The 19573-nt window shown below is 39.2% G+C and overlaps 1 protein-coding gene across 2 annotated transcripts in view; it reads right to left on the reverse strand.

The window, feature by feature from the left end:
- The window catches only part of EXD2 (exonuclease 3'-5' domain containing 2), a 94648-nt gene that overhangs the window by 13045 nt on the left and 62030 nt on the right, over nucleotides 1-19573 (reverse strand). For both annotated transcript variants that reach the window (XM_079913632.1, XM_079913633.1), the window contains exons 3-4: nucleotides 7629-7885; nucleotides 3154-3280 (exon numbers count right to left, since the gene is read on the reverse strand). In XM_079913632.1, coding sequence (XP_079769758.1) covers nucleotides 3154-3280; nucleotides 7629-7885 — 384 coding nt within the window. The remainder of the gene's footprint in view (nucleotides 1-3153; nucleotides 3281-7628; nucleotides 7886-19573) is intronic.

The raw sequence follows: 19573 nt of genomic DNA on the forward strand, positions 1-19573 counted from the left end.
TTCCTCTTTTTTTTTTTTTTTTTTTTTTTTTTTTTTTTTTTACCGGTACGTGGGCCTCTCACTGCTGTGGCCTCTCCCGTTGCGGAGCACAGGCTCCGGACGCACAGGCTCAGCGGCCATGGCTCACGGGCCCAGCCGCTCTGCGGCATGTGGGATCCTCCCGGACCGGGGCACGAACCCATGTCCCCTGCATCGGCAGGCGGACTCTCAACCACTGCGCCACCAGGGAAGCCCTCATTCCATTTTTTTAAATGTCAAATTTAAATATTATTTTCTGTATTTTACAAAATTTCATTAAGCATTATGTTTATAATTAGAAAAACAAGAATTTTTAAATGAAGAATGAATAAGAGTCTTTGGAAATTCTGAATTCTCACAATAATATGGATCACAAATTTGGTTTCAAATTTGGTAGCAATTAACTTTTTCTTCCCAATGTTTTATTTGAAAGATTTCAAACCTAAGGAAAAGTTAAAAGAATGATAATTGACATTCTTAATTGTCAACATTTGCTTTATCTCTTTATAATACAATACATACACCACACAAATACTTTTTTTTTGGGGGGGGGGGCTGAACACTTTTCAAAATTAAGTTGCAGCTATTATGATATTTACTTCATCTCTAAATACTTTAGTGTGTATCTTCTAAGAACAAGGACACTCTCCTACATAATCACAACACCATTATCACACCCAAGAACTTTAACAGTTGTATTCTAATGTCTCCAACAGTCCCAAAGATGTCTTTTACAGATGTTGCAGGATTCAGAAATTTCAGAATTTTATTTAGAATTTTTAGAATTATTTACAGAATTATGCATGCAACCTTTATCACAGTCAATTTTAGAACATTTTCAGCAGCCCAGTAAGAAAACTTATATCCTTTACCAGTCATCCCCCACTTCTTCCAGTCCTAGGCAGCCACTAATTTATTTTTTGTCTCTATAGATTTGCCCGTTCTGAATATTTCATATAAATGGAATCATACAATATGTGATCTTTTGTGACTAGCTTCTTTCACTTAGCGCAATGTTTTCAAGACTCATCCATGTTGTAGCTTTTTATTGCTGAATAATATTCCATTGTATGGCTATACCATATTTTATTTACTCATTCATTAACTGATAGATTCAACTGGCGCTTTAATGTCTCCTTTGTAAACAAAAATGGATAGCTAAGGATCTAAACATTTTAGAAAAATCTTTAACGTGGAAGACAAAGACCAAATCAAACATTTAAATTAGAAATTCAGAGTAAAAAGAGGCAATGCAGGAAAGAGAAGAAAACTTCAGAAATCTTCAATACTCTAAGATAACAGAAGCTATGATATCCATTAAACAAAAATGCAAAGTTATTTTAAAAGTGAATATTGAGAAAAGACCAGGAGCTCTTATGACTTAATATGATAGGAAATTAAAAGTTGATTGGAATACTGAAAGATAAACTTGAGGACATTTCCCAGAAGGTAAAAAAAAAATAGAGAGATGGAAAATCAAAGAGAAAATATTTTACTAAGAAAATTAGAGGATCAATTCAAGGGATTCAATATAGAATCTAGAAAAAAAAAAGAGGGAAATTTTCCAAGAAATAGTATGAGAATAATTCCCTGAACTGAAAGACATGAGCTTACAGACCGAAAGGGTCCACTGAATTGTAAAACTATAATGAAAAATGGCCCACACTATCATCATGAATTTTAAAAACTAAGAATAAAGAGATTTTCCAGAAAGAAAAACAAGTCACATACTCAACATCAACACTGGAAGCTACAAGGAGCATTGCCTTCAAAGTTCTGAAGGAAAATGATTTCCACCCTAAAATGCTATCTCTCAGCTGAACTATCAGTTAATAGAGAGGGAAACTAGTATCTTTACAGACATGCATGGTGTCATAAATTAACTCCCCATGCTCCTTTCCTCAAGAAGCTATTGAATGTACTCCACCAAGATAAGAAAGTAAAAAGACATGATATTTTTAAAACAGAGGATCTACTATAGAAGAGAGGTGAAGGGAATTCCCAGGTTGATGGTAAATGCAAATTTCAGGATGAGAGTTGGGCAGCAGGGCTGGAGTCCTGAAAGGAGCAGGATGACAGAGCTCTAGCAGGGCTAGCTCCAAGGGAAAATGAAATGAGTAAGTTACCTGACTGTGTCTGAAGCAGCAGAAAGGAGATCGCTACATAGTTCTGTTAGAGTCTGGGGTTGAAACAGTTAACAGGTATATAGAAAACTAAGCAAACAAAAATATAAATTACTACTCCTGGGAAAACAAAAAGTTGTACAAGGAAAAAACATTTACTTTAGTCAGTTTGCTATGTGGAGCAGCTATAAATAATATCAATATGAGTAGATATTAACCTGATAAAAATGATGATTTACCTCTCTATTGGGAGCATGGGGAAGGGAATAAGTATCTGTCTGGGGATACAGGAATTGCAAGAGTACTATACTAAATCATGTCTTCCACAGCAACAAGTCAAAAGATAATATGTAAAATAAGAAAGAGTACTATATGCATGTAATTTTAAAAGATAATGGTAATTACCAGAAAGAAATGAAATCAGTTGCCTCTGAAAAGAAGGAAGAGTAATTAGGAATGGGGGAGGAAGGCAGGGAACTACTGGCTGTTTTTTTTTTTTTTGCGGTACGCGGGCCTCTCACTATTGTGGCCCCTCCCGTTGCGGAGCACAGGCTCCGGACGCGCAGGCTCAGCGGCCATGGCTCACGGGCCCAGTCACTCCGCGGCATGTAGGATCTTCCTGGACCGGGGCATGAACCCGCGTCCCCTGCATCGGCAGGCAGACTCTCAACCACTGCGCCACCAGGGAAGCCCAGCTGGCTGTTTCTTATAATAAGTGTTATAACACTTTGGTTTTTTAAATTATGCATTTGTATTCATGACAAAAAAAATTACATTTTCTGAAATGCCTGGCATATAGTAAATGCTCCAAAAAAATAGAATGGGGACTCTTACCCTTTTATCTAAGTAGCATCTACATTATTATAGAGCATTGTTCTTGGGTATCATCAGTGAGGCTATTTTAAGGCATTTCTGCCCAACACATATCATCTTTGAGGATTAGAATTTTTAAAATAATTATATTTCACAAGCAATGACTCTTCCACTCTTCAACTACTCTGATAAGAAGTACCTGGTCCTCAGTAAGATTCTCAGCATCCCAGTTGCTGCAACGAAGCAGAAGGGACTTGTCAAGGGGAAAGTTCAAAACAGTCTCAGCGAGTGATTTCAGGCTAAGCCCATTAGAGAGCAAATTGTTTCTACAAGAAATAAATAAAATCATGTGTCAAAAATGGGAAAGGATAAGAACAGGGAAATCAAAAAAGGTATACAAATGGCCAATAAACAAATGACACATAATTTCACTACATCAAACCAAATAAAAAGTATATACAATTTTAAAATCTAGCAGATTACAAAGATTTTTTAAAAATAACTATAGTATTGGTGGAACATGAAGAATCACCATCTAATCTAAAATTTGTGCACTGAACATTTGTATAACCTTTATGAAAAACAGTCTGTCAGTAAATAGCTATCAAAATTTTGAACATGAAAATTCTGTGATTCAATAATTCCACTTCTAGTAATTTATCCTAAGACAAATGTACATAAAACAATCTTCATTACAGCACTGTTTATAGTAGCAAAGAACTGGAAACAACCTAACATCCTCAACAGAAGACTGGTTAAATATCCATGCAATTAAATTCCACGTCGCTATTAAAAATAAGGATGTAGATCTATATTGATGTGAAAAAATGTCCATGATGTATTAGTTAAGTAACAAGAGATTATGAAAGAAAACATCATATGAACTCTTTATATTAATATATATATATACACTACACAATAAATGTGTGTATGTGATTCTAGGTATGTGAAAGAGAGGAAGCATAAAGAGTTAACTAGAAAGATATTAATCAGATGTTAGTGATGTTATCTCTGGGTGTGGGGTTTGGGGTGATCATAAATCTTTACATTTTATATATATATATATATATATATTTTTTTTTTTTTTTGGCTGTGTTGGGTCTTCGTTGCTGCGTGTGGGCTTTCTCTAGTTGCAGCAAGTGGGGGCTACTCTTCGTTGTGGTGCGCAGGCTTCTCATTGCGGTGGTTTCTCTTGTTGTGGAGCATGGGCTCTAGGTGTGCGGGCTCAGCAGTTGTGGCACATGGGCTCAATAGTTGTGGCTCGCGGGCTGTAGAGCGCAGGTCCAGTAGTTGTGGTGCGCGGGCTTAGTTGTTAGCTGCATGTGGGATCTTCCTGGACCAGGGCTCGAACCCATGTCCCCTGCATTGGCAGGCGAGTTCTTAACTACTGCACCACCAGGGAAGTCCTACATTTTTTATATTTGAATTGGCTAGTGTTTGTGTATTACTTTTCAAATTTGAAAAATATGATAAGGCTACTTTCATTGAGGGCGCGAAGGTACAATAAAATCAAATAATCTTCTGCTCTTCAAACACTTTCTGATTCAAATAGCTGCAGAGTGGTGAAAAAAATTAATTTACCCAAGGACTGGAGAGTCCAAACAAGGGCTAATATAAAATTAAGAACACACCAGTCTACAAAACTGGAGCTGACTTGCTGGTTACCAAGTGAGAGACGAGAGATTTTAGAGGAGGAAGCTTGGAGGTGGAGGTTCACATCAGTGTTACTGTTACAACATGCACAATTCCCTCAGGTACTGTGGAAAATGAAATCATTATAATGATGAAGAAAAGGAAGTCCTTCATTACAAAAACAAGCAGTAACTTGATGGATTTCATCACCCCCAAAAGGCAGCACTGACTAAAAAGTTAAAAAAAAAAGGTCCAGACACACTTAGGTAAAATATGTAAGGTCGTGGTTCAATTAATGGAAATCAAGAATTTGGGGGAGACAAACTTCTTTCCTTTTATTTTCAATTTTTAAAATCTTTTTATGCTTTCCTTTATATTAGTAATTACAATAGCAATGAATGTTTATTGTTAAAAATTCAGACAACAGAGAAGAGTAATGGGTGAAAAGTGAAAGCCCTCCACCCCCACTTCCACTCCTCAGGAAGAATGACCCTTATGAGTATATTGTGGCCCCTCCAGACCTTTTTTACAGACAAACAAAAAAACAGATGGTTAGACGGAGAAGCAGATATAGTTTCTTGGTATTTGTTTTGTTTTTTATTCTGCAACTTGCCTATCACTTAATGTATCAGGGACCTCCTTCCCTGACAGTAAGCACCAATGTACTTATTACATTCTTTGTAACAGCTGTGCAATTTATCAAGCCTGGGTATTCCATAATCCTTGAAATCATGACCCTCATTGAAAGACAGCACTTAGTTTTTCGTTACTTAATTCCATTTAGGTCATTAGTCTTTTATTTATTTATTTATTTTTGGCTGCACTGGGTGTTCATTGCTGTGCACGGGCTTTCTCTAGTTGCGGGGAGTGGGGGTTACTCTTCTTTGCAGTGCGCGGGCTTCTCATTGCAGTGGCTTCTCCTGTTGTGGAGCACGGACTCTAGGTGCGTGGGCTTCAGTAGTTGTGGCACATGGACTCAGTTGTTCCGCGGCGTGTGGGATCTTCCCGGACCAGGGCTCGAACCCGTGTCCCCTGTATTGGCAGGAGGATTCTTGACCACTGCGCCACCAGGGAAGCCCCATTAGTCTTTTTTTAAACGTCCTATTTGGGAAGGTTTCACATTTTTCGAGGATGGATTAAAAACAAGATGCCACCTTTGCTACTTCAAAGTTTCGCTAGGAAAAGTTCCAAAATCATATACAATAATCTCAATAATAAACTATCTTCTGCTAACATATAATAAAAATATAGAGAGTATGAAGAAAAGAGGACAGCATTACCAAGAAAATCTGTGCTCCTCTCCAAAGTCAAATGAAAGTAACTACTTACAGCAAACACCAGGAGCAGCCTATGGCTAAAAGTTGAGTATAATTCTTGCACTATAATGTCAAATTTCTTCTACTATATGTCAAAAAATTTTAATTTTACTTTTCAAGTATTCAATAATAAAATAAGAATGTTTAAAATTTTAATAAGATTTCATTAGAAATGAAGAAGCCTGATAAATGCTTCATTCTTATTTCTAGAGAAGTTCATGGTCATATTCAGCTTTGGCCAAATTTTGTATTTTGACACTTGGCCATTCTGCATTTAGCCAGATAAGTAAGGCACTTCTAATTTCTATATACTCATAGAGAGGACTGTAAATGGATAGAAAGAGATCTGGAAGGACAAACCAATCAGATCATGGTGGTGCTATAGGTGGTGGTGATGACGATGATGATGATGGACAGTAATAGTTGAAATTTACACAGCACTCTCTATATGTCAAACACCATTTCTAAGTTCTTTACATAGTTTAACTCGTTTAATCCTCACACCGATCCTATGAGATGGGAACATTATTATTTCTACTTTTCAGATGAGGGAACTGAGGAACAGTGAGGCTTAGTAACTTGCCAAAGGTCACGTAGTTGGTAAGAGGAAGACTGGGGACTCCCACCCACACAGCCTGCTCTGGAGTCAAGCCCTGGCCACTATACACATGGCCTCTAATAGCAGAGTAACAGCAGGCAGCTCTAGGGAGGCAGCACCAGAGGAAGGAGGGCCTGACGAAAGGCGGCTTTGGCTGCTATACTCCAAATACCTTTATAGAGCTAAAAGAATTTTACAGTAAATATTTCAATGTATTACTTGGAAAAAAAATGGATACTTCATTTATAAGAGTTTTTTTTTAATAAGAGTTTCATTTACACAAGCCAAACTACTAAACTAAACTAAAATTTCATTTACTAGCAAAAAATTATGATAAGCATAGATTTTAATCAGGCCTTCTCTTAGTTTATCAAATCCTCCAACCCTTCAATATCAGTGGCAGGGAGAAAGGCAGGGAGAGAGGCTGTTTCAGTCCACACTATTAAAATGAGGACCTGCATATATACATGAGAAGGTAACTGCAGCTTCCTTAAACAGGGTAGAATTTCCATAGGAATAGAATTCCAAAGGAAAGGAAAATCTCTTCCTCTCAGTAAAGCATTAGGGCTACCATCATTCTGGGCCGAAAGCAGGGTCTGCACATTCAAATGTTGATCAGGATGAGCTGGGTGTGACAGCTGGGAGGGGTGGGGATTCTGGCAAATTGAACAAAGCATGCTCATCTAAGAGGATGCTTCCAGCCAGCTGCTGCCGTCTAGAACTACTGACCTAGTGTAGCCAAATCACCTAATTTTTCAAGAGAAGCCAGGAATACAGGTTTTTACATTAAATCTTCTGAATTTAAACTAAAATCTCCCCAAAATATCATGCAGGACAAAAACAAAAACAAAAAATCTGCAACTCTAATTTGCCCAAGGAGCCCATCAGTTTACAGCCTGTAGCTTATAGAGACACCTTATTAATGTTTCATCTAAAAAGACCAATTCTAGGTAACTAAAGTTTTCCCAGAAGTTGGAATATTTCCTCACAAATTCAATATGCATCTCAGAAGCCTCTAAGCTTCTAAAGAATTTTAGAGGCTTCATTACTGAGTCTCAGTAATCTACAACCCTTGCTAAAATATTTGCCCCCCAGCTACAGGAGTTCCAGTAATCATACAAACCATACCTCTGCCTCATGGCTAGGTATCTGAGGTCCAGGCACCCCTTAACGACGAGGCCATAATCTTGCAGGAGCTTGCTGGCATCTTCTGAACATCCTACTCCAACTTTTAAAATCGTGCCATCTGCCAAAACGTCCAGTAACGTTTTCGGTAGTGCCCTTCCTCCACAGATCAGCTTGGGCAAGCGAACCAAGGCACAGAAGCCACTTGGACAGGCCATTTGAAGGAGTGACAGAGGACTGGCTTTGCCTTCCGAATTCACCTGTAACAGAGGAAAACAGGGCCACAGTTCACACGCCAGCATAGGACCAAGTACAACATGAAAGTCTGGCAAAAAAGTCTAAGAGGTACAGTCTTAATTTCCCAGAGGGAACAACTGACCAGAGTTTGCCTCAAACCTAACGATGAGCCTTTGCTAACGAATGCAATGGACTCTAAGAAGCAGCGGCCTAAACGGAGGTTACCGGGGGCCCAAACATGAGCCTGAAATGAGCAGGCCATATAAATAGTGACCAGCTGACACAGAGCAGTGCTGGGACACACATTGACAGAGTCATGTGAGACACACTGGTTTTAAAAAGCTAAGGGAATAAAAGGCTAAGGAGCAGAGCGCCAAATGATGATGTACTCTTTTCATTTTCTAGACTCTTTAATATACATGTTAGTAACTTGACTCATTTACTTGTCATCACTGCCTCAAGATCCGACTTTTATTTTTATTTTTTTGCGGTACATGGGCCTCTCACTGTTGTGGCCTCTCCTGCCGCGGAGCACAGGCTCCGGACGCGCAGGCTCAGCAGCCATGGCTCACGGGCCCAGCTGCTCCGCGGCATGTGGGATCTTCCCGGACCGGGGCACGAACCCGTGTCCCCTGCATCGGCAGGCGGACTCTCAACCACTGCGCCACCAGGGAAGCCCAAGATCCGACTTTTAAAAAGAGGTAGGAAATACAGTACCATCAGTAAGTGGTACCTGCCAATATAATAAATCGTAGTAGCACAGAGTGCTTTCTCAGCATTTTATGGTCACAAATGCTGTTCATAAAAAAAATGTATATTGAGCATAAGCTAGGATTCTGATATCTAAAGAAATGAAAATAACTTTATATTTTAACTGATCTAGTTTTAATCTTTTTGATGTAATAGATAAATTGGAGAAAGTGCTTAAAGCTAAGGAAATTATTCCCAGAAAAATTTACATTAATTAAAGGTTCCCTAAAGCTATCCACGGAACCCAGGTTAAGCATCCAATAAATTCCAATCCTTCTTATTTTCCAGGAGAGGAAATTTAAGGGCTACAGATGAAACAGTTTGACTAAACATGCAGAGATAATGGCAAAGTCAGAAGTGGAACCCAAATTTCCCAATCTGTACAACAGAGAAGAAACAGTCAAGATCAAGATCATGAAGAGCTGCTGTTAAAAACAAAATTGGGAGGGACTTCCTCCTCGACTTCTACTTCAGTGCTAAGTAAAACCACGGTTTAACTCAGAAAAGCTTTAGGATTCCCCTTCTCAGGCATTGTTTTATCATATCCTCAAATGGAAACATGCCAGTTTGATTTCCAAAGTGTCTATTTCTTGGAAGATCAACAAGACCCAGAAGAAACTTGACTACTGGTTCCTATTCTATAACAATTCATCTGGATGTGGCCAAATCACTTTTTTTTTTTTATTAAAGCATAATTCCCTCCCTCTATAATACTGGCTCTCTCCAAGAAAAAGCAGAAAATCTCTACTTCTAATATTTAGCACTGCTAATTTGACATAATACTCACTGCTAATTCCTAAGGCCAGATCTTTGAAAATCTTTTCAGTCAAGTTCCGTTGTCTAAAATACATTAAATAAATAGCTAGCTAGCTAGATAAGTTGTCCTTTTAATACTGTTTCTGGATTGTGCTTAAGATCCACTGTATTATAATTAAGGTTTTTCCACTAGGAATTCAAATGTTTATGATTCCAATAGGTACCCAATTTATACTGAATGTATGATTGGAAGAATATTGCTTCTAGCAGACTCAATTTGGCTTAAAGAATAAGGTATCTAGTCTTTTTTTGGGGGGGGGGCTGTGTCAGGTCTTAGTAGCAGAACATGGGATCTTCGTTGCGGCATGTGGGATCTTTAGTTGCGGCATGCGGACTTCTTAGTTGCGGCATGCAGACTCTTAGTTGTGGCATGCAAACTCTTAGCTGTGGCATGCATGCAGGATCTAGTTCTCCCACCAGGGATTGAACCCGGGCTCCCTGCATTGGGAGCATAGAGTCTTACCCACTGGACTACCAGGGAAGTCCCAAGAATAAGATATCTAGTCTTAATTTCTTGTATTTCCCCCTTTTGCCAACATCTTTTTGCCTTGACATCACTTACCACCCATGGAAAATAATGAAACCCTTGGCTTACCAACATTGTATTTAATAGGAAAAAAAAAAACCACATTTTAATTTCGTTAGCATTATGTAATCCAGGGGTCACTGGGTTTTTTGTTTGGTTTTTGATTAGTCGACTCATAAGAAATGTTTGGGACATACACAATACATGTACATATGCATTTATAAATCATATAAATGTAGTACTATACTAACGTGTTAAGACATTATGAAAAACACACGAAAGTAAAAATTTGAAATGAATGATTTCAGTGATTCACTCACAGAGGACTGGTTTAGGGATCCTCCTTCCTGAGGGCCAGTGATCATCCATTTTAGCTTCAGGGATCTTACAAATCCAGAGCAAATAAAACATTATGGAAAAGTCCGCGATTCTTTAAATGACCCCACAATGGCAGCAGGGAGCAAAAAATAATCTGAGACCATATTCTGGGCTGGAACAAGGTTAACTATCTGTGGAGGTTATGTGTCAGTTAAACTAGACCATGGCTCGAGACAGGAATGAGCTTGTCCTGTTCAAGTGACAGAATGAAGGCTCAATGAGGCCGGAAAGTAGTAAGAGGAAGAGAAAAGGAGACAAAATCAGAGATGCTGAGAGAGGCAAGAGCATGTGAGTCCTTAAGAACACATAAGTAATTAAGACATCTTGGTTTTATAAGAAGCAATGGAGGCTTTTCAAGCAGGGGACTGAGACGATCAGATTAGCATTTTTAAAAGATCACTTTGCTTACTCTATGGAGAAGGGATCATAGGTATATGAGTCCAAGTAGGGAGGCCAGTCAGGAGGCTACTACAAAGGTCCAAATAAGAGACTCTTGAGGGTTGGACTAGGCAGGAAGTAGAGGAGATGTAGAGAAGTACATGGATGCAAAATCTATTTTGGAAATAACAAGGGTAATACTTCCTAAATGGAAATGAAGGGTTAATAGTAAGGAAAAAGGAGGGGACTTCAAGCCTGAAGCCTGGGCCTGCAGAAGGATGCTCTTGGGAAAATGACCTTCACTTCATTCAGTCTTTTTTACACCAATTACTTTGCACCTGTTAAGCAAGGCAGTCTACAGCCAGAGACTCCAGAAAAAATCAGGCAGGAGTCAGGGGCCAGAAATCTATTTAACATCTCCCTCTCCCCCAGAAGAAAGGCAATAATAGCTTCTAAAACATGGCAGAATCCTCATTTTATACAGGTGATTTATCCATACTTACACATCACCATGGGTAACTCGGGGGAATCTGGCAACGCATACCTCTATCTGGTAGAATGCTGTGTTATTTCCTGCTTTCTATAACCACTTCTTTGAATTTCCACATATTTTGCCATTAAAGAAACTTAACATATTATAACTGCCTTTTTGTGTCTGACTTTCAATCATATCACTTCTGTTAGACAAACCTTAGCAGGGAGGATGTCTCTTGATTTTAATCTTAAAGGTGGAGAAGACTAGGGATAATACAGGTTTGGGAAGAAAAATCGAGAGGTCTGTTAGGAACATGTTAAGTCTGAGATGACTATTAGACATTCAAGGGAGATGTCAAGTAGACGGGTGGATGTAAAGGGCTGGAGTTCTAATTTTGAGAGTCTTCAGCCTATCAACGATATTTAAAGCTACAAAATTAGATGAGGTCACTTAGAAAAAGAATATAGATCAGAGGACATAAATTAGTAGTCCTTGGACCTGTCTGCTGACCCACAGATGTTTAATATTATATATTTCTTTGATCTCCACATTTTAAAAACTTATGCCAGAACTTTTAAATTGCAGTGGAGTCCACATTTTAAAAAAATCTATATATCGAGCTTCTTTTTAAAGAACTGGACAATCTGGCAACACTTGGCTTGAACTGTATAGCAGCTTCCTCATTTATATAAGGCATGAATTCTCTAATTCACCATAATGTCTTCTCAACACTGAAGCCAACTGTCATTTCCCATTTATCATTGTATTTGTAAACCACTGTTTTTCCAGCAAAGAAATATTTCTCAGGATCCATGTCTCTATAAAACTAGGAAAATGGAAGATAGATCACAGAGGTCTTGTGTTTAAAGAAAAAAGGGAGGGAGCATACTTCTGTATGAAATTGAAGAATACTCCTATGCATTCAAAAATGCAAACAATCACTCTACATTGCCCATTTACATTTCCTGTCTGGACCTTGTAGGCATCTGAGTTTGCAGTCCCTGGGGTGCATACAGAAGAGACCAAGGCTAAGTCAACTCAATATTTGGATGTGAGGTAGAAGGGGGATCAGAAAAGGAAAAAGAAGGAAGAACAGTAAGACAGAAGATAGGAGAGTATGATGGCATGAAAGCCAAAGAGAATGTCTCGTGCAGGAATTACGCAGATGCTTTTGAGAGCTAGAATAATATGAGTCCAAATAAGTGTCCACTGGACTGGAAAACAAGAAAGCCATCAACTTCATCCGTTTCAGTGGAGTAGTATGGTAGGATGTCAGATTAGAGTAGGTCGAAGAATAAATGGAGAATAGCAAATTATACCCAAACAAGTAGATGAAAAGAAATAATAAAGAGCAGAAATCAGTGTAATGGAACAAACATACAATAAAGATCAACAAAGCCAGAAGTTGGTTCTCTGAAAAGACTAATAACACTGATAAACCCATGGAAGGAGTAATCAAGAAAAAAAAAAAAAGAGAAGCAAATAAGCATTGTCAAAAATGTCCTTACATAAAAAAAAAAAAAAATGTCCTTACATATCCATCAGATAGGAAAAAAAAAAAGTCACTGGATATTATAAACAAGTATATGCCTGTAATTTAAAATTTTGAAAGAAGACACATTTAGATGAAAAATAAAATTTATCAAAACAGACATGAAGAAATAGAAAATATGAATAGCCCCAAAACTATTTAAAAAATTGTATTCATAATTCAAAAACTTCCCTCAAAAGAAAACTCCAGATGGCTTCACCAGTAGATTCTAATCAAACATTTAAGGAAAAAAGAATGACAATCTTACACAAACTCTTCCAGAGAACACAAAACCAAGGAACAGCCCTAACTTGTATGAGCCCAGCATAACATTTTTATCAAAATCTGACAAGGTCATTTCTAGAAAGGAAAATTATAAGCCAATATCACTCATGAATATAGATTATTTTTAAAACACTAGTGAAGTGAATTCAGCAATGTATAAGGAGAATAAGACATCATGACCCAGTTGGATTTATGCCAGGAATTCAAAAATCAATGTATTTTCACCACAAGAACAGAATAAAGGAGAAAAACTACATACTCATCTCAAGAAATTCAGAAAAGGCACTTAATAAAATTCAACAACTATTCATAATTAAAAAGAGAAACTTTTTAAAAATTGAAGTATAATTGATTTACAATATTGTGTTAGTTTCAGGTGTACAGCAAAGTGATTCAGTTTTTTATATATATATATTTCAAATTATTTTCCATTATATGTTATTATAAGATATTAAATCTAGTTCCCTGTGCTATACAATAAATCCTTGTTGCTTATCTATAATAGTTTAATAGTTTATATCTGTTAATCTCATACTCCTAGTTTATCCCTCCTCCACCCCCTTTCCCCTTTGTTAATCATAAATTTGTTTTCTATGTCTGTGAGTCTATTTCTGTTTTGTATATAGATTCATTTAACATTTTTAGATTCCACATATAAGTGATATCCTATTAATATTTGTACTTCTCTGTCTGACTTACTTTACTTAGTATGATATTCTCTAGGTCCATTCTTGCGGCTGTAAATGACAATATCTCATTCTTTAAAAAAAAAAAACAAAAAACTTGGGAATTCCCTGGTGGTCCAGTGGTTAGGACTCCACACTTTCACTGCCAAGGGCCCGGGTTCAGTGCCTGATCAGGGAACTAAGATTTCACAAGTTGTGTGGCGCAGCCAAAACAAAACAAAACAAAACAAAACAGAAAAGCTCTTGAGAAACCAAGAATAGAATTGAATGTATTTAATCTGTAAACAAACCTACTGCAGATATCGTACTCAATATGAAAATGTTGAAAGCTGTCAATCTGAGATAGAGAATAAGTCAAGGATGCCTACTGTCACCACTCACACTGAGCACTATATTGAGATCCTCGCCAGTTCAGCAAGGCAGGAAAAGAAATACAAACTGTAAGGACTGGGAAAAAAATTGTCACTTCACAGATAATATAATAGTTTATATAGAAACCCAAAAGAATCTAAAAGTAATTAGAATTAATAAGTGAGTTTAGTAAGTTCCTTAATATAAGAGAAATACATATAAAGTTACATTTCTATATACCAGAAAAAACACAACTTTAAAAAAAATTAATTAATTAATTAATTTGTTTTTGGCTGCGTTGGGTCTTCGTTGCTGTGTGTGGGCTTTCCCTAGTTGTGGTGAGTGGGGGCTACTCTTCGTTGTGGTGCGCAGGCATCTCATTGCGGTGGCTTCTCTTGTTGTGGGGTACGGGCTCCAGGTGTGCAGCCTTCAGTAGTTGTGGCGCACGGGCTTAGTTGCTCCGTGGCATGTGGGATCTTCCTGGACCAGGGCTCGAACCCATGTCCCCTGCATTGGCAGGCGGATTCTTAACCACTGCACCACCAGGGAAGTCTCACAACATTTTTTAAGATTTCATTTATAACAGAATTATTTTAATCACAGAAAACTACAAATATATTATTAAGAGAAGTTAAAGATCTAAATAAATATTCTTAGATTATAAAACTCAATGTTGGAAAGAAGTCAATTCCCCACAAACTGATCTATTGATCCAATGCAATCTTAATCAAAATATCAAGAAATTGTTTTTGGTAGAACCTGAAAAGCTGATTCTAAAATGTATAACGAAATGCAAAGGACCAAGACTATCCAAGACCCTCCGGGAAAAAAACAAGATAGAAAGTCTTGCTGCGGCAGATATCAAGAGTCATTATAAAGCAACAGTAACTAAGACAGTTTGTGATCACTGGCGGAAGAACAGAAAAATAGACTACTAGAGTGTCCAGAAATAGATCTATTCATATAGAGATACGTGTTTGGGGACTTCCCTAGCGGTGCAGTGGTTAAGAATCCGCCTACCAATGCAGGGGACACAGGTTCGAGCCCTGGTCTGGGAAGGTCCCACATGCCACGGAGCAACTAAGCCCGTGCACCCCAACTACTAAGCCTGCGCTCTAGAGCCCACGAGCCACAACTACTAAGCCCACGTGCCACAACTACTGAAGCCTGCATGCCTACAGCCCGTGCTCCGCAACAAGAGAAGCCACTGCAACGAGAAGCCCGCGCACCTCAACGAAGAGTAGCCCCGGCTGGCCACAACTAGAGAAAGCCCGCACCCAGCTACAAAAACCCAACGCAGCCAATAAATAAATAAATTATTTATTTATTTAAAAAAAGAAAATGAAAAAAAGAGATACCTGTTTTACAGTAAAGTGGCATTGCACAGCAGTGAGATTTATCTTTTCAATCAGTGGTGCTAGGACAATTGGATATCCATAAAAAGAAAAAATGAAACTCAACCCTACCTCACATCATACACACACACACACACAAAAATCAATTCTGGATAGATTATAAATCTAAATATGCAATGTTAAAACCACAAAACTCTGGCTTCCCTGGTGGCGCAGTGGTTAAGATTCCACCTGCCAATGCAGGGACACAGGTTTGAACCCTGGTCCGGGAAGATCCCACATGCCATGGAGCAACTAAGCCCGTGCGCCATAACTACAGAAGCCCGCACACCTAGAGCCCGTGCTCCGCAACAGGAGAAGCCACCGCAGTGAGAAGCCCACGCACCATAACGAAGAGCAGCCCCCGCTAGCCGCAACTAGAGAAAGCCTGTGCGCAGCAACAAAGACCCAACACAGCCAAAAATAAATGTTAAAAAAAAAAAAAAAAAGACTGGTAAGAATCTGAAAAAGAATTTACTGATGTCTCTCTGTAAGTGAATCAAGTGGATGTACAGCAGCAAGAAACAGCATTGAAAATCAGCTATACACCGTTATAAAAATAAATTCCCCCCCCCCAAAAAAAAGACAGAGAGAGAGAGAGAAGTTCTTACAGAATTCGTTCAGGGGCTGTGATGCAACCTGGACAGACCACATCTAGATCCACAGCTGGATGGGACCTAAGGCTGCACACTCGTGGGGCTGAGAGGCTTGGTGAGGATGGGCCAGCAAATGCAGCCCCTTTAGAGTAATACTGCCTGGTCCCCATTCCATGGGTCCCAAATCTCCAGGTGCTGGGGACCCTTCCTACAGCTAAAACATGCATGGGACACCCAGAGGATGGTACACCGGCTGATGGGGAAGAGTTTGGAAAAGGCACCTCATCTCCTCATCTCCTGGTGGTCGGGTTACCCCCTCCAGCCTCTTTCCTAACAATCTCCCCACTTGGGGAAGTCAGCACCTTCAACATCCTGTTTCACACAGTTTGGAATTTGTCCAGAGGATGAAGTGGAAGGGGGTGAACCAATGAGAGACAAGCCCTAGTTGTTTGGACAGGCACATGCCACTCTAATTTCCAATCAGGAAGAGGAACTGACCAAAGGCTCAGCCTGCTCCGGGAACCAGAATAGGGCTTGAAGCAATCCTGCTGTTTTGGGGCCAGTTCCCAAAACAACAAGTTGAAAAATGGAGCTCAGGGGCACTGCAACTCAGAAAACTGCAGGGTTGTAAATGATACCTATTGTCAAAAAATGTCTTGAGGTAAGTCATCAAAAAGGACTTGTAAGCAAGGCAGAATTGCAGGAAAGGAATTTCAAGAGGTAGATTGGACCTGCCATTAAAGCACATGAAAAGCGGCTGCACTTCGCCAATGATGCAGTTGGCCAAAAAGGGCGTATGCGTTTTTCCTGATATTCAGGAAAAACGCATACGCCCTTTTTGGCCAACCAAACAGGTGGACAATGCAAATCAACACTACAAAGAGGTATCACTTCACATCAGTCAGAAGGGGCATCCTCACAAAGTGTAAAAACCAGAAATGCAGGACAGCGTGTGGAGAAGGGGGAGCCCTGTTATGCTCATGGTGGGAATGTAAATTGCCAACGGCCACTCTGGAGAAGTGTATTGTGTTTAATAAAAAATCTAAAAAACAGAGCTACAGAGCATATGGCACTTCCAATCATGGGCGTATATCTTGGGAAAACCAAACATCGACAGGACACAGGCATCCCAACGTTTAGTGCTGCTCTGTTTACAAGAGCCTTGACTTGGATACAACCTAAATGTCCTTGGAAGGAAAAAATGGATAGAAGATGTGGTACTTATGTACGATGGAATATTACTCAGCCATGAAATCAATGAAATAAGGCCAGTTGCAACAACTTGGGTGGACTTAGGTATGATCATTCTAAGTGACATAAGTCAGACAGAAAAAGAGACATCATAAGTTATCACTTATAGGTGGAATCTAAAAATGGCTACACGTGAACTAAATTACAAAACAGAAACAGAGTCAAACATTTAGGGTTTCCCTGTTGGCGCAGTGGTTAAGAATCCGCCAGCCAATGCAGGGGACACAGGTTCGAGCCCTGGTCCGGGAAGATCCCACATGCCGCGGAGCAACTAAGCCCGTGCGCCACAAATACTGAGCCTGCACTCTAGAGCTCGTGAGCCATAACTACTGATCCCACGTGCCACAACTACTGAAGCCTGCACGCCTAGAGCCCGTGCTCTGCAACAAGAGAAGCCACTGCAAGCCCGTACACCGCAATGAAGAGTAGCCCCCGCTTGCCACAATTAGAGAAAGCCTGCATGCAGCAATGAAGACCAAACGCAGGCAAAAATAAATAAATAAAATAAGTAAATTTATATATATAAAAAAAAACCCCAAAAAACTCCAAGAAAATAACAGGAGAGTATATTCATGACTAGGGATAAGGTAAGACTTGTTACACAGCACTATATATAGATCTTCTGATCATCAAGCTTTAACAATAAAAGGATGTAAAGGCAATCCACAGAATGGGGGAAGACATTTACTGTACATTTAACTCACAAAGGGTTCATAACCAAAATATATAAAGAACTATAAATCAGTAAGAAAAAGACAACTCAATAGAAAAAGAGGCAAGAGACTTGAACAAGTACTCCATAAAAGAAGATATCAAAATAATCAATAAAATATAGAAAGATGCTCAATCTCAGTACTGGTCAGGGACATGCAAATTAAAACCACAATGAAATACTGCTACACATCCTACTACATCCATTAGGATGGCTAAAATTTTTAAATCTGACAGTACCAAATGTGGACAAGGATATAAGACAAAGGGAATTTTCATACAGTCTTGGTGAGAGATTAAATTAGTAGAACCACTTCTGAAAACAGCTAGAAACAATAGGTACACTCATTACTACTGATGAGGGTAAACTAGTTAAAACCACCTTGGAAAACAATTTGGCATTATTTATGGAAGTTAAAGATATATATACAAACTCTATGACCTAGAACTCCACTCATAGATACATATGCCCAATAATAATAAGTGCATTTGTTCACTTCAGCATTCTTTGTAAGAGCCCCAAACTGTAAACAACCCAAAAGTCCATCAATATTAGAACGGATGAATAAATCATGATATATTTACACAATGGACATATGGCAGTGAATCACAGTCACACACAACATGGGTAAATCTCACAAACGTAATGTTGAACAAAAGAAGCCAGACACAAAATACACACACGATAGTTTCATTTACATTAAATTTAAAAAGCAGACAAAACTCGGGCTTCCCTGGTGGCGCAGTGGTTGAGAGTCCGCCTGCTGATGCAGGGGACACGGGTTCGTGCCCGGGTCTGGGAAGATCCCACATGCCACAGAGCGGCTGGGCCCGTGAGCCATGGCCGCTGAGCCTGCGCGTCCGGAGCCTGTGCTCCGCAATGGGAGAGGCCACAACAGTGAGAGGCCCACATACCCCCCCCCCACAAAAAAAAGCAGACAAAACTCAATTATCGTGCCTAGGCATGCATTTTTTTTTTACATCTTTATTGGAGTATAATTGCTTTACAATGGTGTGTTAGGACATGCATGTTTAAGTAGTAAAAGTATAAAGAAAAACACGAAAGCAAATACCATAAAATCAGGATAATACTAACCCTTGGTGGGAGAACAGTGATTACTAGGGGTCACAAGGGGAGCTTCTGGGGTACTAGCAAATTCTGTTTCTTGACCTAGTTTCCAGTTACACAGCTGTTCTCTTTAGTGAAATCATTTAGCTCTTTGTTTTTGTTTCAGGCACTTTTCTTTTTTTTTTTTTGCGGTACGCGGGCCTCTCACTGTTGTGGCCTCTCCCACTGCGGAGCACAGTCTCCGGACGCGCAGGCTCAGTGGCCATGGCTCACGGGCCCAGCCGCTCCGCGGCATGTGGGATCTTCCTGGACCGGGGCATGAACCCGTGTCCCCTGCATTGGCAGGCGGACTCTCAACCACTGCGCCACAAGGGAAGCCCAGGCACTTTTCTTGATGTGTTTTATTTCACAATAAAAAAAGATTAAAAAAAAAAAGACTCAAGGGGTAAGTTAAATAGCAGATTACACAAAACTAAGGAAAGAAAAAGGGAACTATAAAAGAGACCTGAAGAAA

This window comes from Stenella coeruleoalba (genome assembly GCF_951394435.1).
Source record: "Stenella coeruleoalba genome assembly, chromosome: 2".
In the NCBI taxonomy this organism is placed as follows: Eukaryota; Metazoa; Chordata; class Mammalia; order Artiodactyla; family Delphinidae; genus Stenella; species Stenella coeruleoalba.